This window comes from Amphibalanus amphitrite, unplaced genomic scaffold (genome assembly GCF_019059575.1).
Source record: "Amphibalanus amphitrite isolate SeventyFive unplaced genomic scaffold, NRLGWU_Aamphi_draft 000478F_arrow, whole genome shotgun sequence".
NCBI lineage: Eukaryota > Metazoa > Arthropoda > Thecostraca > Balanomorpha > Balanidae > Amphibalanus > Amphibalanus amphitrite.
In genome coordinates, this window is record NW_024881972.1 from 124339 (window position 1) to 150775 (window position 26437).

At 49.4% G+C, this 26437-nt stretch overlaps 1 protein-coding gene across 18 annotated transcripts in view; it reads right to left on the reverse strand.

Moving 5' to 3' along the window:
- Positions 1-2789: 2789 nt before the first annotated feature.
- LOC122392267 (phospholipid-transporting ATPase ID-like) overlaps positions 2790-26437 on the reverse strand; it is a 76816-nt gene continuing 53168 nt past the window's right edge. For 3 of the 18 annotated variants that reach the window (XM_043386947.1, XM_043386936.1, XM_043386944.1), the window contains 16 exons: positions 23537-23711; positions 22631-22700; positions 21334-21475; positions 20734-20896; positions 20269-20361; positions 15872-16034; positions 15277-15578; positions 14754-14925; positions 14428-14532; positions 13749-13938; positions 12050-12097; positions 8583-8884; positions 7993-8216; positions 5953-6178; positions 4876-4979; positions 2790-4392 (listed from right to left, as the gene is read on the reverse strand). In XM_043386947.1, the coding sequence (XP_043242882.1) occupies positions 3844-4392; positions 4876-4979; positions 5953-6178; positions 7993-8216; positions 8583-8884; positions 12050-12097; positions 13749-13938; positions 14428-14532; positions 14754-14925; positions 15277-15578; positions 15872-16034; positions 20269-20361; positions 20734-20896; positions 21334-21475; positions 22631-22700; positions 23537-23711 (3028 nt within the window). In that variant the 3' untranslated portion in view covers positions 2790-3843. Of the gene's footprint in view, positions 4393-4875; positions 4980-5952; positions 6179-6565; positions 6792-7992; positions 8217-8582; positions 8885-12049; positions 12098-13748; positions 13939-14427; positions 14533-14753; positions 14926-15276; positions 15579-15871; positions 16035-20268; positions 20362-20733; positions 20897-21333; positions 21476-22630; positions 22701-23536; positions 23712-26437 lie in introns of all 18 variants that reach the window. The other 15 variants (XM_043386954.1, XM_043386942.1, XM_043386950.1 and 12 more) reach the window with 8 other exon arrangements.

The following is a 26437-nucleotide window of genomic DNA, read 5'->3' on the forward strand; positions in this document are numbered from 1 at the left end:
AGCTGAATTTTTACAGCGAATGCAGCGGAAGTCGTGAGCTCAGCAATCAGGCTCCCCACACTAATGGAGACTGGAGTACATACAAGCACACCACAGTCGTTGGACACTGGGGGCATTCCACGATAGATCGACCAAAGCCGTACACCCTCATATTTTATTTTTTGCTTAAAATTGGTCTATTGGGTTGTGATGGGCGGGGAAGCCAGCTGTGCCAAGGATTTTTTTCTTCGAACAACGGTTTCCGAGATATAGCCTCAGGCAATTCCTGGAGGTCACGCTGCAACCCTATGTTTGGCGACTTATAACTCAGAAACTATTGGTTTTCTATGGTAAAAACTTTATATGGTTCAACTTGCAATCAACCAATAAACGTTTTGGCTATCTCGGATTTTCGATTTTTGAAAATTTTGATCACGTGACATCTTGACCTTTTTTCGAAGAGTGACGTTGATATTTTCCCAACTGAAAGTCGCAATTTTGTCTGATGACGATTAAAGCCTTATTAATTTTCATTCATATGCGACAATAAAAAGTGGCTTTCGGCCTGCATTGACCTGAGATCAGGTCATTTTTATGACCTGTCCTTTAAGTCAATGGCAGAAATATCGGTTACCACCGAATCTGACCGGTTCAAACGCATCTGACCGGTTCAAATACTTTTGAATCATGTTGAGTTAGGCTATTATTGATGGCACTGGGGCAGCTTTGTATCAGTGACCCGCTGAAAGGTCATCCGAGGTCACGCGTTGAACACACAATAATTTTCCGTTTTTGGCTGAACCTTTTGATCTAATAAAGAAAGAGACGTAGAATAGGCACCAATGCGTTTGCTTTCGCCTAGCGCCAGTTCGTTTTGAATTTCAATACCGATGACCTAAGGTCAGGTCAATTTCTTGACCACCCCATTATAAGTCAATTGGGGAAAAATCAGCTCCCTTATTTTTACACTAAAACGCGTCGGAATTGCCTAATATACCATGAGTGACTTCATATGCGACTAACTTTGACTACCTTCAGACCTTTTTTGCTCTTGGTCAACTGTGACATTGCTCTTGGGTCATGTGACGTCATTAAAGGTCACCAAATGTTTTTTGCTAATAACTCCTTACAGGTTTGAGATACAGCCGCGCGGATAGGCTCATTGTGTTCAGCTCGTCAAGGCCCATCGAATGATATATATGATGACCTTAAGATCACGTGACCTAAGGTCAACTTTTGACCTTGACCTTTCGAGGTCAACATACATATGTTTCGATGCGGATCGACGAAAGGATCACGATGGTGCTATTAGTTTGTTCCTAGCTGGAATACTTTGAAAGTTATTCGAGAAAAACTTCATATATATGTAGTGCCGCCATTTAGACTTTCTTTTTACCCCTGTGACGTCATCTTTGACCTGACCTGAAAATGACCGGAGTAAAAATTGTAGACCTTATCCATGTGTACCCTTTGCCGTTTACCGCTTGTCGCTATCTTGCTTTGTTCTCGAAATCTCGTTGTCGCTCCCGCTCGTAATAATGGGAGGGTCATAAAAATGACCTGACTGAGGTCAACGCAGGCCGAAAGCCACTTTTTATGATCGCATATGAATGACAATTGATAAGGCTTTAATCGTCATCAGACAAAATTGCGACTTTCAGTTGGGAAAATATCAAGGTCACTCTTCGAAAAAAGGTCAAGATGTCACGTGATCAAAATTTACAAAAATCGAAAATCCGAGATAGCCAAAACGTTTGTTGGTTGATTGCGAGTTGAACCATATAAAGTTTCTACCATAGAAAACCAATAGTTTTTTAGTTATAAGCCGTCAAACATAGGGTTGCAGCGGTAAATTTTATTCTTTTTTGGTCGATCTATCGTGGAATACCCCACTGGTGAGATGCAGAGAGCCAGGCGGGAAGCGGCAGCTTGTGCCGTGTTTGTTATGAAAACATCCAACTGAGTTATGGTCTGTCTCTCTGCAGCGCCGAATCTAATGATGTGGGAGGAATAGCTCGACGTCATGCTCCATACGCCATAGATGTAATTAAGACCATTGAGATTCACAGCAACTGGAAGCTTTGGACTAGATTAATGATCTTTTTTGCTTGTTTCGTAAAAAGTGCACATAACCTTTATTAATCCTGCAGAACCCTTGCCACGTAAAACGCCATTCTCTCTGAAATTGCTATTTGCCATGAAATAAGGCCGAGCCATTTGCAGCGCAACTAAACACTACCAAAAGTAGGTGGGGCTATCGCATCTCCCGCCCTTCAATCTGTCCATCTAGCCAATATTCCGTCTTCCACTCGAACTGTGCCCGTGGCTGCCCAATTTCAGGCCCGTCTGGTTCAGCCCGTCAAACTGACGCGGGACGGGTGACAGCGAAAGTTCCACGGACCCCGGACTGGATGTGATCCGACCCACCACCCAGGTCGGCGCTGCCCCGATACCGCGGTGGGCCCCGGCAGGCCTACTCTTGGCCTACTGAGAGAAACGCAGAGAGGGACGGGATACGGATTGTCGTTCTACGACCCGCTTCCTCTTCTATCCTTCTCACTCTTCCTTTCTATACGTAGAGCTACGTCATTGAGGAACTCACGGACGCCAGCCACGAAGAGAGTCGGATATGCTAGAACAACCAATAAATGCCTGTACAGCAGGTATAACTGTTGCTTTTCCATTGCTCTTAAGGTAGCCAAGTCCAGATTGCCCGAAAGACAACACAATCTACACGTTGAATCTACATGTATGTTGAGACGGTGCCTGCGTGCCAAACACTGTCTATGCGAATGGGAAACACCCTTTCAGTCAATTCCAGGCGATTGTGTATTTCGTCAAGTGTAAAACGTTAACAAAACAATGACGTCACAGACGCATATACACGGACGCCAATGTGCGGCGCACAATTCAAAGGTGTGATATGAGTAAATGATACAGACACAGAATGAACTCAACTGGCTACCACGAGTGACACCTCCAAACACCACGACCAGCCCGTTCGCGGATTGAATGCACCAAGTTCACACAACTTGTACGCTGTCAGCAGTCGTCGCGACCAAACCGAAACACATACATCGCCAGCTTACACATAAGGCACCAAAACGGGCTGCGTATTCAGACACTCGCTACGTACAGCACGCAACAGAACACAACCTTCGGTATATCTCTCGATTAGCTTGTATCGGGCCTCGAAGCGACCCAGTTTTGGTACGAAAATAGAGTCTCGCCGATTACCATGACAGAGAAATTATTCCCCGTTGATAAATAACACAGAAAAAAGCACGAGCACAACAAAGCACAAACAAAAGTAGCGATGAAACGATCACGGTGCATCTACACATACCCAGTCCGAGGACCGCTCTACCAAATCACGCTCTAACAGGATGGTTGATCACCAATCGACCCCAAGAATCACGGTCCCAAGATATTATAAATTCGGTCGAGGCGGACTCGTACGCCCGTAAGTTCTTGCTCAAGATCACAGTGAAGTCGCTCTCCATCACACGGGGCGATGGCAAAGGCTGCTCGTAACAGACGGCTCTGTCACTGCTCATTGTGCGTGCGGCAGGAGCGGGCGTGCACGCGGCACGGTGCCGCTGCACCCCCTTATTGCGGACAGAGCCCAGGCACGACGTGACAGGCAGAGCCGATATGTGCGCCGGCGCGGCACGACAGACAACCACAGCTTCGAAAACGAACCGCAAGGCGGCGGCGGCACGGCACCCGGCACGCGCCGCGCCCCTCCCGCTCCCTCCCCCAAAACAGCTACAAAAATACCGGTTTCGATGAGAGGCTGAGGCGGTCCGAGGCTGGGCGCGCCGCGCAGAGGCCGTGTGGGGCCGCGCCGATCGCCGCCGTCCCTCACCGGTCCCCATGGCCGCCTCCCATGCTGACGCTGCTCGGCTCCGCGCAGAACGTCACCTGGGTGTCCGCCCTCGGCGAGCTGGCCCCCGACCTGCCCAGCGAGAACATGGACAGCGACGCCAGCGGCGGCGGCCGGCGCATCATCTTGCCCGACGTGATGAGCCGTCCGAAGCCCTCCTGGTGCGCGAACGCGTAACCGGAGCGCACGGAGCGGCCGCGCCGCCGGGCCGATGGCGTCCGCTGGAACTCGTCCATGCGCCGCTTCTGTGCCTTGTCCTCTCGCTGCTTGGCGCGCACCAGGTCGGCCAGTGTCGGGTGCAGGTCGACAAAGTAGAAGCGCCACGCCAGCACGGGAACCATCAGGACGATGACCGTGAGGAGTGTGCAGAACCAGAAGTTGGCCTCTGACATGGCCATGGCCAGGGAGCCCACGTAGACACCTCCGAGCACGTAGTTATAGAAGAACTGCAGCAGGATGTAGGTGAACAGTGAGCCCCAGACGCAGAGGTGGTTCAGCCACGTCCAGTATGTCGTGTCCAGACAAATCTGCGGACAGAAACGGGAGCAGTCAGCAACTGACGACAATAAATAAACCAGAAAAATGAAAGGTGCTATGCAGCTCGTCATTTATAACTCGATTCATCGTAACATACTACAGATTTAAACGCTTAATTTAAAGAAACGTGTCTTTTCATCCGTATTTCATGTGAGTCAGTTGGTTGAAAGTTAATAGGGATTTTCGAACATCTTCATTGCACCTTTACGCCCATTTAGTCAACTGGTGGCTACCAACCAACCGCGAAAATAACATTTCCGTCCACAGAACATCTACTCATAAATAAAAAATACAGAGCAAGAAAAGGTAACAAAGCAGCGGTGGCATACGCCATTCAAGCACCTCAAAACTTCCATACCAAGCCGTAGGAACGCAGCTGAGGCGAGTACTTTCAGCCGAGCCCCGACACTTTCAGCCGAGCCGCGACACTTTCAGCCGAGCCGCGACACTTTCAGCCCAGCCCCGACACGCACCTGCATGGTGACCACCACCACGAGCACTGTGGCCACGACGGCACCGAACAGCTGGTGATCGGAGATGGTGTAGCCCTCGGGTGACACGGCGTCCTTGTAGGTGCCTGCGGCCGGAGGGGAGGGGGTCAGACGATAGGGGTGAGATGGGGCGGAGAAAGAATGTCACTGTCATGTGATTGATGCAGTCGAGTGATTTCACACATATAGTTTGTTTTTTCTTTTAACAAAGTCTATACCTGTCCTGTTAACAGTTTTTTATGTTATACGATGACTGTCAGCTATATCATCTGCAACACTGACAGCTTGTGTCCAATTCCATGCATATGGTGCTCACTGCTCGTCTACTCACGAAAGTGTTATTTATTCTGTGGTAACATTTCACTTCAAACCAAAGGGAAAATCTCCCGGGGAACAGGCAACTGTGCATCCCCAAGCTCTATGCTAGATACTCGCAACACATTTTACTTCCTGGTGCGACTGCCTCACAAACACAAATGGCGAGCTGTGACGTTTGGATCCCGCAGCCAGATTTTAACGTTTTCTGTATGATATCGCCCTAGAAATTAATTCAAAGTCGCCACCATTTCTCGTCTCTCATACGACATTTTCAAAGTTCGGACTGCATATAATGCATTCTCAATGTAATCCATTGTTTCATCAAGAAATTTGAGCCGTACCATACTTCTAAAGATCTTTGAGCGTCATTTTACCTTATTCATATTCTGAAGCACTAAAAATCGAGAGCTTCCTATTTGTTCCACGAATGCTCGACACTTTAGCCTAATCAGAGCCAGCTGTACTCGGGTGTTCAGCTTTTCGTTATGCCCAGCACGCCTGTCTGCATCCTCTCAGCTCCTTCAGTCCCTCTACTCACCCCAAAGGCGTTTTGTGTTCTTTCAAGAGCCCTTAACTTTTGTATGTAATCGGCCAACGATACACCCACATCGCACGTTTTCATTAAATTCCTGCTGTTCCGCTTATCGCTTCATCCCCGCCCATCCAAAGTCCCTCCTACAAGCGTACCACAACACCGCTGCCCGATTTCCAACCACTCCGACAGCACGTCCAGCCGCTCACCATACGGCACGATGAAGAGCACCAGCGACGTGACGAAGCCGTACGTGGCCGACTTGAAGAACTCTAACTTGTTGAAGAACAGGTCACGCAGCCCGGGGGTGTACAGCTTCGGGTACGTCAGGCTCTGGCGCTCCTTGACGTCTTGGTCAAAGACGGCTAGTGCGAGTACCGGCATGGACGTGTAGAAAAGGTTGTAGACGGCAATGAACATAGGATCGAACACGGTCTGAAAAAGGCCAGGCGGTGCGCCCTTGTGAAAGAACGGCATACGGCAGGTGCGGTGACACGTCACGACACAACATCCACGCGAACGCGCGCACAAAACGCACTTCACACTCACGAGCTGAAAAAAGGCTCGTGAAATCGAACACAGTCACGCATCCACAAAACGACAACACGACATCGAGAAACAGAGAAGAGCGAGCGTGTACGAGGAACAAGGATAGACAGTGAAGGAGAGAAAACAGACAGACGAGCTGGAGACGTCCAAAGAGCATGCCGTCCCTGCCACGTCGACCAGTGCTGGGGGCAGACGGTGCGTCAAACCGTGTCGTTCTGTGCCGAGTGTCTGTGCGCCTCCTTCTCTGTCGCTCCGTGTCCGCCGGCGACTCACCGTGAGGTATCATAAACAGCACGAGGGACGTGACGGCGCCGTGCAGCATACTGCCCACGAATATGCGTTTGTTGAAGCCCAGCGAACGCACGCCGGGCGTGTACAGTTTGGGGTAGGAGCGACTGTTGGCCGCGTTCACGTCCTGGTCGAATACGCCCAGTGCCAGCACGGGCATCGACGTATAAAACAGATTGTAGGTGGAAATAAAGAAGACGTCGTAGACGGTCTGAAACAGCGCCGCGGGCGCCCCAGCGCGTCAGCTGTGCTGTCGGACGAGCCGGTCTCCGCCGACAGGATGCCGCGTAGGCCAGACAGGGCTAGGCGCTGGAAGAAGGCAGCAACCGTACCTACCTAGGGCTGTGCCAGACAGCGTCCCGCCACCGAACGATGAGAGCAAGGGAGCTCTCACAGGTACAAGGCTTGTGGTATTAATTTTCGCGTAGTGCGTCTTATTCACGCTGAAGGCTTAGGATTAGCAAAGAGCTGCAGTGCTCTGCCCAGAGCTATGAAGCCCACTCGTGACTCAAGCCAGGAAAAACAGCCGAAAAAAACTGACCGGCCGAGCCAGAAGCAGGACACCCACCATATATAGTGTCCGGGAAAATAACAAACAGGCAAGACAAGAAACAGAAGAGAGAAGTCAACATAAAGAGACGCAGAAGCAAGGGCAAATGACCAGAACATCTGAAGAATTGCAATCAATGACATGATACAATGACTTTATACATAAAACGGTAACCACTTTTTACAGACAACTAAATAGAATGAACAGAACAAGATAGAACGAAGCAGCCTTATCTGAACGTTCAACGTACACTCATTACACATTATGAACATAAATAAACCTCAGTTTTATGGAATGGGGTATTGGGAATGAGCAATGGTACTTGGAAATTCCAACAGGAACGCACATATCTAAAGAAAAAACACACATAGTGGGCCAGCTTCCGTAACTGGGGCAACCTGCGGCTGAACAAGGCAACGGGCAACGTTGCCTTCCAGGGTAACACCAGCCGAAGGATGGGGCTGATCAACTTTCACTCGTTTTCATAGCTATCGATTAGATAAAGCAGATTGGCATGGATCGACAGGGCGGCTGGACACAATTTCATACTGGAAATGTCAGAGGTATCGGACCGGTTTACAAATGACAGATATAACATGAATTCATGGTAGGGTATTTCAAAAGCGACAGGGTAAGAACAGACATAGCAGGCAGCTCTGTTCGGCAAGGACTTAACACCACCACATACATATAATTAGACTAATGGTTACATAAAACAAAGCTCCTGGAAAAACACTTTAAAAATAAAAACTCATTTACGCTATCTTGAGCTTGACCACACCATTTACGCATGACGATCGTTATCAAACTTCTGACTCTCAAGACTCGCTGTCCCTTTCTTCACGGCCGTCGCCGGTCTCACCTGGGCGCTAAACCCGCAGAAGAACGAGTACCAAAAGTGGCACAGCGTGAAGGCGAAGTTCTTGTAGAAGAAGTAGCGCAGGAACTTGCACATGCGGTAGTAGGACCAGCGGCCGTGCACCAGCAGCAGCCTCTCCAGGTAGCGGAACTGGGCGATACTGTAGTCGGACGACAGCACGGCCTGCAGACCCTCCTGGCCAGAGATGCCGACACCGATGTGCGCCGCTGTCGGTGGCAGAGGGCAGGGGCTAGTTTTTAGGTGTATGCGGATAGGAGAGACAGAGCTCCAATGGGAAACGGTGGCAGATCAACGAGATTTGTCACGTAGCGTCGAAGAGCGTGTATGTGGTAGCAATGCAATTCATAGCGTCATGCGAGGCAGCGAGAATTTATGCCGAAACAGTGATACAGCATCAAAAGAACATGATTGGAGGAAACAAACGTACCGGCAATAGCCAGTCATTGATCCACACACAACAACCACTGCTGTAAATTTAATTCCATTAGATTGAATTGTTAAAATGATTGCCCACTCATCCTTCCTGTCACCCGCCTCTCTAAATATCCCTTCCTTCTCCTCTAAAAGCTCACTTTTGATCATGGACACATCGTTGGCGCCATCGCCAATGCTGAGCGTCACCGCCTTCTTGTGTTTCTTCACCAGGTCGACCACCAGGGCCTTCTGCAGCGGCGTGACGCGGCAGCAGATCACCGCCTGGCACTGGCACGCCACGTCCAGGAACAGACGCTCCAGCTTGCTGGTCAGCGCCCAGATGAGCGAGTGGCCGTTGATGACGAGCGCGAAGCCCCCGGAGCCGCTGGCGTTGGACGTCGGGTCCTCCTCGGGTGTGTCGTGTCCGTAGCCCTCGTCACTGGCGGCCGAGCGTACCGAGCTGCGTGAGACGACGTCAGACAGCGGGGTGGGTGGGTGGGTGGGGGGGGGGGGGTGACGGGAGCTGGGCCACATGAGACATTAACGAGGGTGAATTAGAGGTTGGCGGGGTTTAGCATGGTCATATGGGAGGTCGCCGAGGTCAAATGAAAGATCTTCAGGGTCATATAGGTCTACGAGATCAGATTGGAGGTTGGCGAGGTCAAATAAGAGGTTAGCGAGGTCAAATGACAGGCCGGCGAGGTAAAATGAGGAGATGACGGGTCAAAAGGTGAAGGACAGACGAGAAGGATGCAATGAGATATGCGGTACGAAAATGTTACGCATCACTTTAAACACTTCTTGCGACAAAACTTTACTTGAAAATGATCCTCTCCACGACAGCTGATCAAACATGCCAGCTTGCTTTTGCACCAAAAACAATCAAGAGCTAGACAATTACTAAGTGGTTTCACTTATTGAAAATGATACGATCATAAGCACAAATAAGCAATATACAATTTTCGAAACAGAATTGCGAAGAAAACATTGCAAGGACAAGCAGAAAGCTGGCACTGCCAGAGGCAGCTCGACGCACGCGAACGCACAGTCCCGCAGACGCACGCGCACAGTCGTTCATTCACTTCTATCAGACCACCCGCTGCAAACCGCTAGCCAAGACAAAACAATCATCGCAGACCAGGTTACGCATGTACAGTTCCTGGGGAGCCGGGTTCCAGTCGACCCACCGGCCGTCTCCATTCTCACTCAGGATAAAAGGATCATACACGCTGAGGCTGGTGATGTGACGTCATAAAACAGTTCCACTTGGGTATTCACGCCATACAAAGCATATCCAAAGCGGGTGTCACCACGTACAAACAGCACAGCGATGTGGCTTTGCAGACTGCAGAAGCGGTGCCGCCGAACAAACAGCATACTCCGGATACTGAATCACAATATGTGCGAGTGACGTCAAACACGCTGCTGACGTCAATGTGTCACGTGGTCATGCTGGGCAGTGCAGTAAAAACGGCAGGTGCTCTCAGCGGGAATAACTTGGGGTCGCGAGGGGCTGCTAATGCTATTATTGCTGTCATTTAATTGTCTCCGAAGTTTACTAGAGGACACGGGACGTGCACAGGGCAAAATGTTCTTCTCATTTGGGTTCTAACTATTGTGTCACCTCCATAGGACGTCCTCACAGCTGAGTTAAATTGAATCAGCACAGCATTGCGAATGACAGGTTGCGAGTACATTATTTACGTAACTACCGCAAATATTGATCAACTTTGACGTAGGGCTACACATGACTGGGGCCGTGCCTAAGATTATGGATGCCATCGATTTATAATCGGACAATAATCCTTCTACTCAGGTGCATATCGCTTTACCTGCATCGAAACTGGGGTGTTTCGCCTCCACTTATCGACAAGGTATTCGATGTCATAGACAAACATATGTTTTTAAATATAACCTTATGTTCAATGATTGCGAAATGCAAAAGGTTCCAAAATTAATTACAAAATGAATATATTTCGGACACTGTCCTTCTTCAGTTCAGAATTGCAAATTCTTATTTTGCATTCTGCAATTCTGAATTCTGTATTTTCCGTATTTTCCGTATTTTCCGTATTCCGTATTTGCAATTCTGAACTGAAGAAGGACAGTGTCCGAAATATATTCATTTTGTAATTAATTTTGGGACCTTTTGCATTTCGCAATCATTGAACATAAGGTTATATTTAAAAACATAGGGGAGAGCGGGGCCAGTTGAACCACTTTTTATATATTGACATGCACAGCGAGATCTAGTTGTCATATCGAAAAATGCACAATGCCATGAAAAAATATGCTCTTTTGGCTTTATTTTAAGATATGTAAAATTATGTTTCAAACATATTTTGCTGCCAAACGCATGCTTATAAAACAGCTCTACGCCCGTTTCAAATGACCCCGATGCGAGGGTCAATTGAACCAGCCAATGGGGTCAATTGCACCTATCCTTAACAATGGGATGTTTTCCTCTTTAAGGCCACTTTCTTAAGGAGATATTTTGTCCGGTTTACTTTTCCAAATGCTACATTCAATAGGTCGTTGGAAAGCTAAAAGTGCAAAGTTCCTCATAATAGGTGACATAAAGTACATAGACTATGGTAAAATGGGCGGATGAGAAAAATGAGAAACATCTCAGGCTATAGTGTGCTTTCAAGCAAAAGGCTGGAGAAAAAGTGGTAAAAAATTGAGCTCTAATTAACTACTATTTCAGTTTAAAAGCTCATTTCAAAGGTGGACTATTTCCTTTAATGTTTACAGCCCCTGAACAATAACCATTGCAAAGGTCACCGGGGTCCATTGAAACGGCCTCTGGCCCTGTTTCAACTGACCCTCAGAGAAGCGTTTCAATTGACCCCATCCGCTCCCGTCATCTCGCACGCGCCGTAAAGCACATGTCAAACGAGCTGGAGGGACGGCATCATGCTGAATGAAGGGCCAAATAAGGTGTTCTTCCGGAGCCAGGAGTTCTTCTTTCAGCAAACAAAGGTATATGAGATATCACAAAATATTCATCAGAACGATTTCTCCCAAACGCCCCTCAAAAACACAAAAACAAGTGTCAAATCAAAATTACCGTCCGTTTGCCGCCCAAACGCCGTTGACAAAGGAAGTGGTCGAGCGCGGATGCGCAGTGGTATCGGCAACGCCATATGTTGCATACTGTTGAAAATAATGCCATGTTTCATCTGACCCCGTGTTTCAACTGGCCCCGCTCTCCCCTATATATGTCATAATGCTGTTCATACAAGTACTTCGCCATTTACTTGTCATAGACAAACAGTTTCAAGTGAATGCAAAGAGAACGAACATTGAAGCTGAATTTAATAATTTTAAGCTTTCAAGCTACATCTGCCTTTATTTTGGTATTTCTCCTAATCGCGAGGTGTCACTTTTTTGGCTATCCTAATAGCAATTGAAGTTTGTAAATTGATTTTGCCCAAAGCAGCCCTAGACCCTTAAGTTCCCTGACACCGCTCAAAGCAAGGCACTGGCGGTTGCGTTTAGGAGGCATGACCATTGACCAATCACCAATGACCAGTAACCAGAAACCGAACCATCCACCCAGCCCGTATGCAGCTGGCAGGCGCGACACTAGCGGCACGGTGCGGCGGGTGGCGCAACTACTCACGTGGGGGCGGCGCCGCCTCTGTGGGGTGACACGTACACGTAGGGGCGGCTGGCCCAATACGCCATGGAAACGGACAGACAGAGACCTCAGTGGGACGGCCGTGTGGGGACCGGCCGGGGCAGAGGGGCGGAGACACCCCCTCCGTCCCTCTGTCCCGGCTGTGAACCCGTGCTCCCCTCCCCCTCAGCCTCTACAGCTAGTCAAAGTCGGTGGGTTCAGGTTGGCGGTGGTGGCAGCACACGGCTTTGGAACACACAGCGAGCGACGTGCACAGCGACTCGAATAACTACTGGAACCACGACACAGATCACGGTGCCCTGCTGATACCTCGGGTCCCCCGGAGAAACACATGAAGAGAAATACGAGGGGTCAACGGAGCTTTGTAGTTCAATTACGAAAGTAGCCATCTGCTGAGAATCAAACGGAGTACAGCACGAAGCTTTGAAACCTTTAAGGTGAGTTAAAACGGAAATTTTGAGTACCTATTAGAGGGATGGAAACAGGGAAACAAACAGATATGAAATTAAAACAAACTGAATAATGATTGAAAATCCAATGACGTAAAATGGATATTATTTCACCAGCAACAAACATGGCAGAAATACAAAGGACAGCTCGTTAACAAACAAGATAAGAACAGCTGCCACCAGTTCCCTTCGAGTTCCAACAGCCAAGCAAAGTAGGCTCACGAATACTTTCCGCAAACACTTTTACAGGTGAAGTTAGCCACAGTGTAACAGCACTAACAGAAACAGCGATGTTGTAAAAAAAAAACACCCAGACATTCAACGGATAACATGCAACACATGAAACAAGGGTTGAATTTTGAAATGCCCACGTGCTATTTGAGGTGAGGGGAGGGGAGTCCCATCATAACAGACTCTAAATCATAGCGGCAGAACGTCTCCTTAAAAAATACGACGCCTTTCCAAAATCGTCAAATGCACGTAGCTATGAAATATATCCACAATGGAGCGAGTCAATCCAGATATCCCATGAACATACAGGCATAAAGTCATGCACAATGCACATTCATTCAATGACTTAGCGCACATTTATGAATTCGTGTCGGTGGTTTGCCTAATGCCTAGCTGAGTCTATTTTTCAATTTGAAGAAACTCCAGATAAATTTCCAGCTTTTACCGGACGGTGTTCAACCATATCGGGAGACCTCTTACAAACGTTTAGCCGCTTTTTATAACTTCCCCCCAATTTTCCTAATCAACGAGATGTCATATCGAGGCAATGTTAATTTGTTCAACTTCATACCAAAGGCGTATTCATATTGTAAGTCCCTAGTGGCCACTATGCCTCGGAGGCAAAACGTTCCGTCGGTGGTCACTTCATGCAAGACGTTTACCTCCTAGGTCACCGAACACCTAATTCCAGCCTCTACCTACCACATTTACACAACACAGCCTCTACACCCACCCAAAAACTACCACATTCACACAACCCCCGCCTCTCTCTCTCTCTCTCTCTCTCTCTCTCTCTCTCTCTCTCTCTCTCTCACTCACTCACTCACTCACTCACTCACTCACTCACTCACTCACTCACTCACTCACTCACTCACTCACTCTCTCTCTCTATCTCTCTATCTCTCTCTCTTTCTGTCTCTCTCTCTCTCTCTCTCTCTCTCTCTCTCTCTCTCTCTCTCTCTCCCTCCCTCTCTCCGCTCTCTCCTCTGCGTCGTACCCACCTGAACGTCACCACTGAGAGTGACTGTTTGTGCTGGTGCGCCTTGGCGTCGGCCGACGGTCTACTCAAATCGTCCATACACCTGTTCAGCTCGGCCTCAACATCCTGCATGGTGTGGCCCTCGACGACGAACACGTCCTGCAGGTCGTCCGTCAGCAGCTGGCACGAGTAGCCGATGTTGATGGCCGTCTCTGGGGGGGGAGGAGGGGGGGGGGAGGCTCAGTGGAGCGTTCCCCAGCAGAACAGGGAAGCCGGGCTGATAGATTGAGCGGTGGGTCGATCGGATCAATTGCACGTCTGGATGATTAGATTGGCTACAAAGAGGCCGGAACTAGCCGGAGCCTGTTGTGTCGGTGAGTCGATTCTAAAGGCGGATTTACAACAGTTGGGCTTATACAGAAATGCGTCAGCATGAAAACGAGGACGTTCTTGCCTCTGCACCAAAAAAGCAAAACAACAAAACAGAGGGAACAACAAATGCAACAAACAAAAGCAAGCAAGCAAACAAGCAAATAAAAGAGATCAGCAAAAAATAATATTTCCTTATAAGTTGAGCAACAGCAACAACAAACGTATGCGTCTTGGCTGCAGCGTCGAGTAAGAGTCCCGAAATAACAACACATAACCAACTTCATTTATTCGTCATTTTAATTTACATGGCTCTCACTCCGGTTTCTCACCCTGTTTGTCTCCCGTGAGCACCCACAGTCGGATGCCGGCCAGAATCAGGTTGGCGATCGTCTGCGGCACACCGTCCTGCAGTTTGTCCTCTATAGCCGTGGCACCTGAGAATTAGAGCACGCAAGTCAACCGCAGAACAATTATTCTTCTATCAAACACAAGCACAATCAGACATCAAACCTTACTCCTCTCAAAATACGAAGATAATATAATCGAACACAAAATACAAAGTCCCTCTCACACACGATACTAGCTAAGCCCTTCTTCGTCCACGGTGCCCTTGCCATCCCCCGTCCACCGCTGCCTTGCAGCCACACCAACCCACCTATCAGCACTAGATCCTTTTCGATCTCCTCGAACAAGGCGTCCAGCTTTTCATCGCGCTCCACCAGTGAGACGGAAGCCTCGTGGTGTCGCTTCTTCCACTCCTCAAAGTACGCGTCGTCCAGCTCCTTGTACGCCAGCACGAGCGTTCGGAGGCCCTCGCCGGCGAATTTCTGTCAAGCAGAGACATTTCAGGGCGGTTAGGAGAGCGAGCAATCACATTCACAGGCATTCGCCGCCATTAGTCTTCCCAAATGAAGCTAAACGAGACACGATACCTGCAATTTCCGTCAATTCCTTAGGAAACCGCATAATCATCAGTCAGTTGTATCGGCAGTTGCTCACAACAGCCAAAGCCTACCGACTGCCCAACCCCAATGGGCACTTCTAACCACCACGTCATGAGACCTACCTGCCAAAGCTCGATCATCCTACTGGGAGGTACAAAACGTCATCGTAAACAAGATATCTTTTCACCCACAGCGAGCATTTACACGCCACTGCAACATCCTCTCTCTTCTCACCTGAAGATGCTCCTCCGTGCGCGCCTTCGTCTCCGGCTCCACATTGCCCAGTCTCTCGAAGACGATGTTGTCAGCTCCCTTGCAGTACAGCCTTATTTTACCGCCGTGCCGCAGGATCACCGACATCCGCTTCCTGACGTTGTTGAAGTCGAGGATGCAAAGCACCTCGTGCTCCTCCTCTCCGCGCGGCGTGCGGATCGTGATCGAGGACGGTGTGCGGGAGAGGAACACAAAGCCGAAGTTGCGCGCGGCAGACACCAGCGCGTCCTCGTCCGGAGACTGCGCCTGGTACTTCAGTTTACCTGCGGGGAGAAGAGGAGAGGGGGAGACGATGGTCACGTTATGGCCACGGATGGTCTACTCACCACTCCTCACTGTCCTTATCAGTCGTATCGTAACTTAACTACTGATCCTTCACTATCCTTACCACATCCCCATCCCTGTCTATCCCCATTACTACCCTACATCCCATTCTCATAAGCTGCCACCATCCCAACAAAAGGCTGGTGGGAGCTTAGACTAGGCTCCCACCATCCCTTCGTTATCCTCCTGTCTTCTTTCCGTTATCCCCTTTCGCTCCTTCTACCCTCCTTACCATCCTTTTCCTCCGGCATCACGGTGTGACAGAGCGACAGCAGCCGGAAGAACATGTGGCTGTCCTCGTCGCCGCTGTTGACGGCATCCAGCAGCGTCTGGTCGAAGAAGCGGAATGACGGCTCGTACATGTCGTTGGCGGAAAAATCCACCGCTTGGGTGTCCTGACGGAGACACAGAAAGGGAGAATGTCAATCGGTGTGGAGGAACAAGGGCTAACTGACCTTGACGTGGATGAATGGCTTGATGCCAATGCCCATTTCCAAGCGCAAAAACACACCGGGTATCTCACAGCTCCTTGAAAATCACCGCAGCTACGTGATATGACTGACACTGGGAAAGTTTAATATTGACTCAAAACGTCAGTGCACGACAATGACCATCACACCACCAGGCTCATCACATCCCGCCACATTATGGGCCCGACCACATCATCATCATCATCATCATCATCATCATCCACCATCGACTGAGTGCTCACTGCTCAGCCATCTCTCATCCATCTAGCAACATCGTCCGGCTACCAAATCAGTGCCCGCTGGCGTCACTGAATCGGAACGGGTCGATCGTCTAACAATGGAATGGGCCGTCCGGCGCCGCAAATGCGCACTTAGACCGTCTAACGCATTTCAATTAGCCAGGTTATGGCGTCACCCTAGTGACTGACACACCATTTCGAGTCTTGGTAACCGTGGCATCAGTTTCATACCATATTAAACTGTGGCGACCACAGACAACACTGAGAGGGAAAGGAAAGTGGTATGAGGCGGTTTTATCTACTTCGACCGGGGCGTGGTGACCATATCGCAATATGGGAGGTAAATTTCCCAAACTCATAGTGGAAGCCGTGACGGGGCCCCAAAATGTCACCATTAATCCATAAACTGAAGCATATCGTTGCATAAAGAGGCCCCATAAATCATGGTGAGGTAGTATGGTCCATCACCTAATCGGAAATTATAGCTTGAGCTGGGCCTGTCATCACGAGGGCGTGGTCGCAGAGGTGACGCACGTGACTCGTGGGTCCTGAAACGTGACGTGACGAGAGAGCAGGTGGACCAGGGTTATGACACAGAATTCATCGAGGAGAGTGACTACGATGTTGCCCATTGCTCTTCACTGCTACCTGTACCATTGCACATCTTTTTATTCTGCTCGCTATCGCATAAGAAGTGTTTGTTCGGAAAGCATGCTTTCAGGATATGTCATTTTCCAATTTTCATCCACAGGATTAGCCTCTCCGCATCTTTTATCCTTCACCCCTGTCCCGGACTAGGGGTCACCCGCCCCCCCCCCCCTAGCCGGTGGGGATAGCACCCGCGTTAGCACAGCCCTCCCGGGTGATCAGCTGCGCAGTTGGGTAACCTGTCCCACCGGGACACGTCTGTCCCACGGGGCGGGCTCAGTTGCGGCGCACCGAGTCACCGCGATGTCTCGTGCCAGCCCAATATCTCGTCTTATCCTCTCACGGCCCCCAGCCCTCTCACGGCTCACGGCCCCGAGGTGGTCTGAAAAGGCTGAAAACTCCCACCAATGAAAAAAGCAGAAAAGTACATGCTCCAAAGGGTCCGTCAATGCTGAACTCTCAAGGTGGAGACATTATCGGTTGGTGAACAACACGAATGACCAACACAAAACGTCCATCGCAACGAGTACTGCTGGTCTAATCTTTAGAGTCTCGTCTCTGACGCACTCAAGAGTCAAGAGGCGCTTGACCGAGGACCCACCATCCATGGGGCATACCGAGACCGTAGGCGTATCACGCACTCGCCCCTGGGAGGCACGCTCGCAGCGGGTGCAGCGCCATTCATTACGGTCCGCCCTGTCAGACATCCATTTCCCATTTAGCGCTGACGAGCGACCGACGGCAGCGATGGCCCGCCGGCGCGGCGGCTCCGGTCGCCATTTAATGGTCATTTGTCACGCTCTCCGGGCGTCCCCGTGTCCAGTAGACAAAGTAGTGTCACACACTGTGACGGGTTCGTCTGTCAGTGTCGGTCAGGTCAGCCCGCCGGCGTGACAGGGCAGTATGTCAGTGTAAAAGGTCAACCTGACAATGCAAGCTGGGCTGGCCTGTAAATGTGACAGGACTGTCAGTCAATGAATGCGTCAATCTGTCACTGTGACAGGTCACGTTTGGACCGTGGTCGAACTGTCACATATTGTGAATATGTGGGCCCATGTCAGGATTGACATACTGCATAGCTTTACCTTCCAATGTGAATTGACGGGCAAACGTGACTCCGTGCTCTCACACAGCTTCCCTGCTCAGCCACGACAAATACCACTGAGTCAGACGGACAAAGCCCTAGACACCAGACACGTTCCAACGAACCCGGACACGAGGCAACTTAGTGGCCCTGGAGACAAGGCCGGGGCTAGAACCTAGAACAGTCGCACAGCGTTTTGTGAGAGCGACTGCCATCATGAATGTCGTATTCTGTCGATCGGGCGCAATAGTCCGTCCGTCCCGGGCAGCGTGGTATATTGCTGCATTGTCAGCTAGCGCGGCGCCAAAGACGGAGTCGACGGCGACACGTCGTTCAGACCTCGTCGGTAGGTTATGGACATTCACGCGGCACAAACAAGCGTAGCCGTGGCGACGCGTTGCTAGGCAACAAGCGACGCCACGCAGTCGGGGACTCAGCAGCGAAGAGAAGGGACGGGGTATCAGTCGGTATATTATAGGATCATAGAGCTAAGCCGTGATTGGTCAAACAACACAGGCTCCGCAGCAGACGAGCATCGGCGAAACGCTAACGAGGTCGTCAATCCTATTCCGAGCAACACGATTATCCAACATGATACGAGAATTCCAAGCGTTCCACGACTTAGTCTATCCTCGAGGACATTGTTGAAACACTGAAACGTTATGGTATAAAATAATCCGCCCTCCAGCCATTGCCACTCAAAACTTGATAAAATCAATAGGTTTTTACGGAGCGAGCGAAGCGAGCAGAGTCTTTCCTTAGATTAACGGAAATTTCTGAGTATGAGCGGCCGGCCGGCCGGCCGTGCGGACGCTTTTGCGAGGCTTATATCTCAGCAACCACTTGACCGATTTACATGCGGTAATTTTTGTAGGGTAGCTTCATTCCTTCTACCAAGTATTGTACTATTCCCGATGCATGTGGGTGACCCCTTATGTACGTGCCACGTGCAAAACGAAGAGGTGTCAGTTTTGTAATTGTTGCAATATCTCGGTAACTACTGGGCCGATTGCGCTGAAAGTTGGCATGTAGGTAGGCACCCACTAGGCAATGCATATCCATGTGCCAGAGTTGGGGTGCTGCTGCACGTGCGCACGTGCAGGGGTCGTTTCCAGATCTCGAGAACGGCTCGACCGATTGCGCTCAAATTTGGTACACAGTTGGGGACCGGTTAGTAGGGTGCCGTGCAAAAGTCAGTCGGGACCCATTTTGCACGTGCGCACGTGCAGGGTGTCGCTTCCAGATCTCGAGAACGGCTGGGCCGATTGCGCTCAAATTTGGCACATCGCTAGAGACCGGTTAGTAGGGTGCCGTGCTTAAGTCAGTTGAAGGTACCCCCTCGCAATTTCGCACGTGCAAGGCGCACCCTCTCGCTCGCTCCGTTAGTCGCCCCAAAAGGCGTTATACTGGTGGTATTGAAATACGGCTAGACTGCGTCTTAACAGTTCTTAAAATGCCGCAAGACATCAAAGCAGGCCCAATCACACAAACTGCATCTCATATCCGCGTGCGTCGAAACTTTGGCCGCCTTAGGCGCCCAGCTGACTGTAAACTCTCGCAAAGCGAAGCCACAGAGCAGCTCTCGGTCTCATTTCACTAATTAACGTGACTCCCAGGCTGCTGCATATTTCAGCATCAATCTGAACCAGACCTTAATTGGCGGTCTTTCAACTTCCAACTGCGCGGCGAGTTAGCCGAACAAAGATCGCCGGCACAAGGGAACTGGATGGCTGTGACTAAGAGTGGACTACCACAGCTAGGCCAATGAAGGTAATCTGTACCAAGAGGGAGCACCTACCCACTACATAAATTTCATATTGACAGATCGGAGATTATCTACGCCATTGTCAGTCGCGATTACACATTATTTACTGCCAGAATCCTGTCCAGGCACCAAAGCCGAGTGCAGATTCAGAGAAACCGTACATCACATGACAAAATAATCATGCCCGTGTCCGTGTCAGCGTCCCTCTCCATTTCAGCGGGTGCCACAAAACCATATGACAGCGAGACGTAACAAGTCCGTCGAGTACGAGTTGTGACAAAACAGGGTATGTAGTCGGCTTGGCATGGATACCCGCCGCGCTTGTCAGTGTCAATGTCGACTATGTTCAACGCCAGCTCTCTCAAACTGTCAATGTCAACTGCAATGTCATGGGGTCAAAGTCGGGTTTGTCTGGCTACCCACCTCGGTTGGTTCAATGACCTCCCCGATGACTGGATCGATGAAGTCGCCATAGTTTTTCCCCGCGATCGAACACTTGTTGAATACCATGATGTTCTGCAAACAAAGCGCCAACACGTTAAACAGAGTTGAAACTATAACGAAAGCTGCCAACTTTTTATTGGAGCGATGAATCGCACCATAACACCTAATGAATGATGATGAGACTTAAGTGGGGAAATTAAACTGAAGGAACGACGATACCGACGGCTTCATCAACTTAATTTGGCCTTCTGTGATTAAGCCTCGTGAAATATGAAGTGACGTACAAGTTGCCTAATTTCAGGCCCTCAAGCCCGTTCGCCACGACGAATAGCCTGAATTTTTCAACGAAATCATGTAACCTATAATAAAAGACACCAATCCGTACCTAGAGCATTCCCGGTCCTAACCTATTCCAGTCCCACTCCACCCATTCCAGCGTCATACCTGCGTCAGCGTTCCGGTCTTGTCGGAGAAGATGTACTGGACCTGTCCCAGCTCCTCGTTCAGTGTGGTGGTGCGCGCCTTGGCCGGCGTGTCTGACTTTTCGTGATACATAGCCAGGTCCCAGTTAATGAGAAAGCTCTGCATCAGCCGGATCACCTCTACACTGAAGGGCAGAGCGACGGGGGAGGGAGAGAGTGAGAGAGTCAGAGCAATGTCGCGAGGCGGACGGGAGATGGAAAGTCGGGGACTGAACTGTGATTATATTTCCGCTAGAGACGCCCTCCAATTATATCCACGCTGGAGAGAAGAAATGGGGAGGAATAGAGCCGAGCTCAGGCAGTTAAAAGCGTGCTTCAGGGACGAATGAGCTGGTAAAGAGCAGCGCTGTTTTCAGGCTCATTAGAAAAGGACCGAAAACGAGAGAAGACGCATTATATAAGAAAGCTTATCTGACGATTAGATGACGGTTGAGATGCCTTTTGTATCACATTCACCATTACGAACAGAGACCGATACAAACGAAGTACGTAGTACGAACAGCAATGAACAATCAAATATGCATAAGAAACTTGTTCTCCATCACGAATCGATTCCACTCACCTGACATACAACGATATAGGCACAACGGTGTTGAGTACGATGGCATACGAGAAGAAGACGAGCAGCGCAGTGACCGTGGCGCCCGCAGTGGCTCCCTCGGGCGCCAGCGCGTCCCATGGCAGGTACACGCGGAAATACTGACCTGACAACCGAGAACGAAACGGTCGATACACGAAATTACAGCTGAGGAGACAGACCCGGACAGACCTACAGACCTACGGACACCAACACCAAACGCTCACAGACCTGACCAATCAAAACACTGACCAATCAAACGACACGGAACGCTCAACAAGCAGAAATTACACGCGGAAATACTCAAATGTCGAAAATGACACCAAACGCTCACGGACACGTCAACACAGGGAAATACTGACATGGCGACCGACACAGAGACGCTCAAGAACACACCCCAAGACATCCATAGAAATGCTGACCCGGACGCCGCCACGAAAATAGGCTCACAGACGCACAAATAAGAAAAAACGAATTAATGTCCTGTCGTGGGCAGCACTTTCAGCGTGCCATGTGTTATATATTCACCACAACTCATTAAAAGTATAGCGCATAAAGAAATTCAAGTGAGCCATAATCACAAAGGTACCATTACCCGAGCCACAGTCCGAACTCGCCATCATTTAACGTTAGTCAAGTGTTCAAGTGGTGCAAACTGCGACTGAGCCTTTAGTTTCAAATACTAGGAACTGAATAGAAATACTGGGAAGTGATTAACCATTCTAACGACCACGATAAGCGTGCTAGCTGCATGGGTACTCAAGCAGCTCTTATGTCGATGAAAGCCCTTTGTCGAAAAACTAAAGGCACTTGTCGACCGAATGTGGAGCAAACAAGAAAGTTAAATAACCAAACTCAGAATTTTCCTCAGATCGATAACAATCAAGATCATTTAACACATTTTGAATAAATCCCTTGCCTAGAAATGAATGCCCACTGACGAATTACTTTGAAATCGGCTAATCTATTTGATATTGAAACGACGGCTGTTCAAATGTACTTTGAAAGCACACTTACAAAAACATCACTCACACTCAACCCACCAAAAACACTGAAGCACCATTCCTCAAAAACAGCCTTGCCTTCGGTCCCACAGCCACCATTACCTATCGACTCGAACGCCGATGTTTATCGTTTTCCGCCGCAAAAGCAGCTGGTACGCGGTGTCGACTCTGGACGATTGATACAGGTCCGCGCAGCCATGCTAACGCTACCAAATGGACAGCGCGGCACTGCTGCACAGCGCCGCAGCCAGCGAGTTTGTCGTACCACAGTCACTCACCAGTTACAGTCTCCCAGATTCCGCAGGCAATAGTACAAAACAGGCACATCAGTAGCAGGAAACCCACGATCTGAAACAAACACCAAAGGGACGTGTGTCAGACAGGGGCGTGGACTAGAAGCGAAAGGGATGGGAGGGTTTGAACTTCACCCGTGACGCAGAGGGTCACAGGGGCAACAGTAACTATCACTGGTATAGCAACAGCACCGAATAACGCATCGTCATCAGGTGAATACGTTATGGTGTATGAGCGTGTATAAATCCACCCTGGATAGGATGACCATCACAGCAAGTAAGTCGTTTCTTACGGACAGTAATTGTAAATAACCTGAATACGATTTCATTATTACGCTCAATATAGGAATCTCCAATAAGGTTATTAGTCCCAGCCAAGCAATAAGTCCTCATACGGGCGTGGACACAATAGCTAAGCCCATTTAATCCCTATTCACAATGCCTTCGACGGCATTGATCCGCTTCAACAGAAAGCAGGCACCTGGGGGACGGAGCCAAAGAAAAAGCACATCGGTCTATTCGGAGCAGCACTCAAGGCTCGGCAATATACGCACTGTCGCACCGATAGCAACTGACGATATGAGCCTTCTCGACATATCATGCGTCACTCAACACCGGGACACGTTCTTTAGAGGTGAAACAGGGCGTAAAAGATGCATGTTCAATGCTTGCTATTTACGCCTTCAGGCGCCCGTGCTAATACGCCTCCAAAAAGCCAACCTTTCAGCCCAAACCAAGGTGCTCCGCGATATTACACATTACAATGTGTGGCTGAATGGTACCTAAGTCGTTGGTCTACGGCGCTAGATCAACCAGTAGTCAAATTACTGAAAATGGGCCACGTGAGTCGAGCTTCCCTACTCCAACTAGCACCCACACGAGCCAACTCACCCCCAGAATAATGACATTGAGAAGCCGGTCGATGCTGGTGCGTTTGAACTTTGTTTTGCCGGAGTTCTGCATGAGTTTGGTGTCACGGCCGGCGAAGATGACCACGCCGTAGCACCACTGCGTGTTGCGCAGCACACATCCCCGCAGCAGAATCTTGTCGTTGTCCAGCGCGAACCTGACGGCAGAGAGGTGACGGGTCAGTGAATGGAGGTCGCCGGGGTCGGGCGAAAGGGTTCAGAAGGGACGACCGATGGTCAGCCGGGTCATATGGACAAAGAGGGGCTGCAGAGGTCCGAGTAAGACGGTTCCCTGGGGACCAGGCCAGTTGGACAGGACCATGGCAGCAGTGAGAGCCCACATGGGATTGTACCAAGCGTGCTGGGTCACTGGCAATTTGATGAATACATCGTGAAGTCTTAGGATGAGCCGCACTGACTGGACACTGAACAGTGCTCGATACAAAAAGAGCATCATACGTGAATACACGACGCAAAGGTCCAAGTTCAGCACAGGCGAGCCATTCCGCCATCCCTTGCACAAAATTGGGAGGTTAGTTATTACAAAAAATATTTCACAGCTCATAGCTGGCCTATCTATCGACCAAATATCCATAACCCAACGTTCATTCCATTCACGTACGCATTAAGTTAGGCGAAACAGCCAACTCCAACAGCCACAGCGTGAACTTCTCCCTGAAACGGCCCAAACTCCTGGAACTTATCCATGCTTAAAGCTAAAAGTCCATACGGAGCCACGCCAGAACTCTCTTGAGGGGCGAGAAACGTTGTTCCCGAGCTGAGCCGAAGCGATCAAAGGTGCCACTGTGACGAAAATACACCCCCGCGCTCGTCCGTTGAGGAACAGTGGTGTCATTTTGCGCACGTTTCTAGTGTCATCACCATCAGGCGGTGCAGTTTCTTAGAATGACGCTGAGAATGGTGTCGTTTGATGTGAGGCTTATATTGGATGGGACGCACAGAGGACAAATGTGAAATGGGACTGAATGCAAAACGTGTTTTGGGAGTGCCGGTGACAAAACAACAGCAACAACAATGTGCTGGCAAGGACCACACTTTTTGGAACAAGACGTCTCTAATGGTTGTAAGTAATCCGCAGATATGCAAACCGGCGAAAATGCAAAAGTCCCATCAGCAATCAGCATGCTATGGTCGTTTAGGATCTAACGCCTACAACATTCCATGATAAAAGAAAGCAGCGCAAGCGAATGCATGATTATCATTGGTTCGCGTCTGTACACACTACACACTATTACACAGTCAACACGTTCCTTTGCGAGCTCGGTTATGGCGAAAGAAACCTCTCATGGCAAACACAAACCTTCAATTTGTGTCAATACCAGCAAATTGGATAGCGAGGTCGCAGCAAATACCGACGTCATTGCAAGTCGGCGCCCCTAGGCATAAAGGAACTTCAAGCTTCATGACATTCAGCAAGATGAAACATAAGTCGACCTCCAACGAATGTCTAGGTACTTTACATTCTCCTGACGGCCCAGGTAAAAAAGGATTCACTTTTTCTAATTCACCACTTGTTAGGTAAAGATATATTGTTCTTATTTGATTGTTTTATTCTACACGAATAACACAAAAGTCAGTCGGAACATACTGCACCATGAAACATCGCCGCCTAAGCATCGCCATTTTTTCTTTCAATCCTTCTTTTCCATCATCGCAATCAATTGAACACAATATCCTTCCTTCCCGATAGCAGCAACGCCGTTTCAACGCCTTTTCACACATTCTTTCCCACCTTTGGCGTCAGGTCGCGTCTTTTTCACCAGGTCGGCTCGCGTGGTCGCTGACAGGGCGGCTCTTGGCACCGCCGGAGCGACGGAACGGGACTAGTTAGACGTGAGGCGAAAACCCTCGATAACAGTGATAGACTTCTCGCGCTGAGCCACTAGTTGGAGACTCTGACGGTCGGGCCTGCGTGATGGGCGACACGGAACGCGGAAAATTCGAGGAATTCGCCGCCCGAGTGGCCCGCTCTGACGGAAAACAAGTCTATTTGCGGAGATGCCGTAGCAATGCGGGCAGCGAAAATATAGACATCCGACGGAAACTGGCTTGCTATGATACGATAAAATGGCAGACATATGTCACACAAGAACCTGCTAAGTAGCATATTATATATTAATCATTGAAGGGAAAGATGATGACTGGCCTAATAACAGCAGCCAGACTGATAACTATCAGCCCAATAGTGAATAGGTATTAGTTAGCCTGGTTATAATCAACGTAAAACAGACCTTATATGACCAAACACTTGGGTGGTCAGACAAAAATCCTTCATTAGAACACAACAATTAGTTCCGCTCTAAGAAACGACAGACTCTTGACGTTCATAGGATGAATTTAACAGCTACAAATCCTGGCATAGTTAACTAGGTATAGATAAATCAGACAGAAGACCCATAGAAGTCATGAAATAAGTTTAAAACCAACCTAATCCGGCGAAAAGTAATTCATTTATTATTAATAACCCAATGATTGTTAAACGTCACAGCTCTAGGTGTCAGCCGCGCCCATTAATCTGCCACCAAAGCCGTGTCAAAACCAATTTCATAGTGTTAGGCTGACACAGAGTCACGATATACGGTCGGCTCTAGATCACGACCGAGCGTTTGTGACGGCCGTGATTCACGCCACTGCCAAATCATCGACTTAGACCACGGCAGTCGGCCATTCTTCACGTCCCACAAACGAAATCAACCAAAGCCTCAGTCTGGGTCACAGTGACGGCCCAGTACCACAAGTGTCAAGGCCACGGCCTTCAGCCCGACTTCCGCAAACCCACCGAAAATGGCGCACTGTGCAACAGATTTCCGGGCCCTGCTAGTCAATAGCCATCAGGAGATCGACCACACAAGCCTGCAGGCAC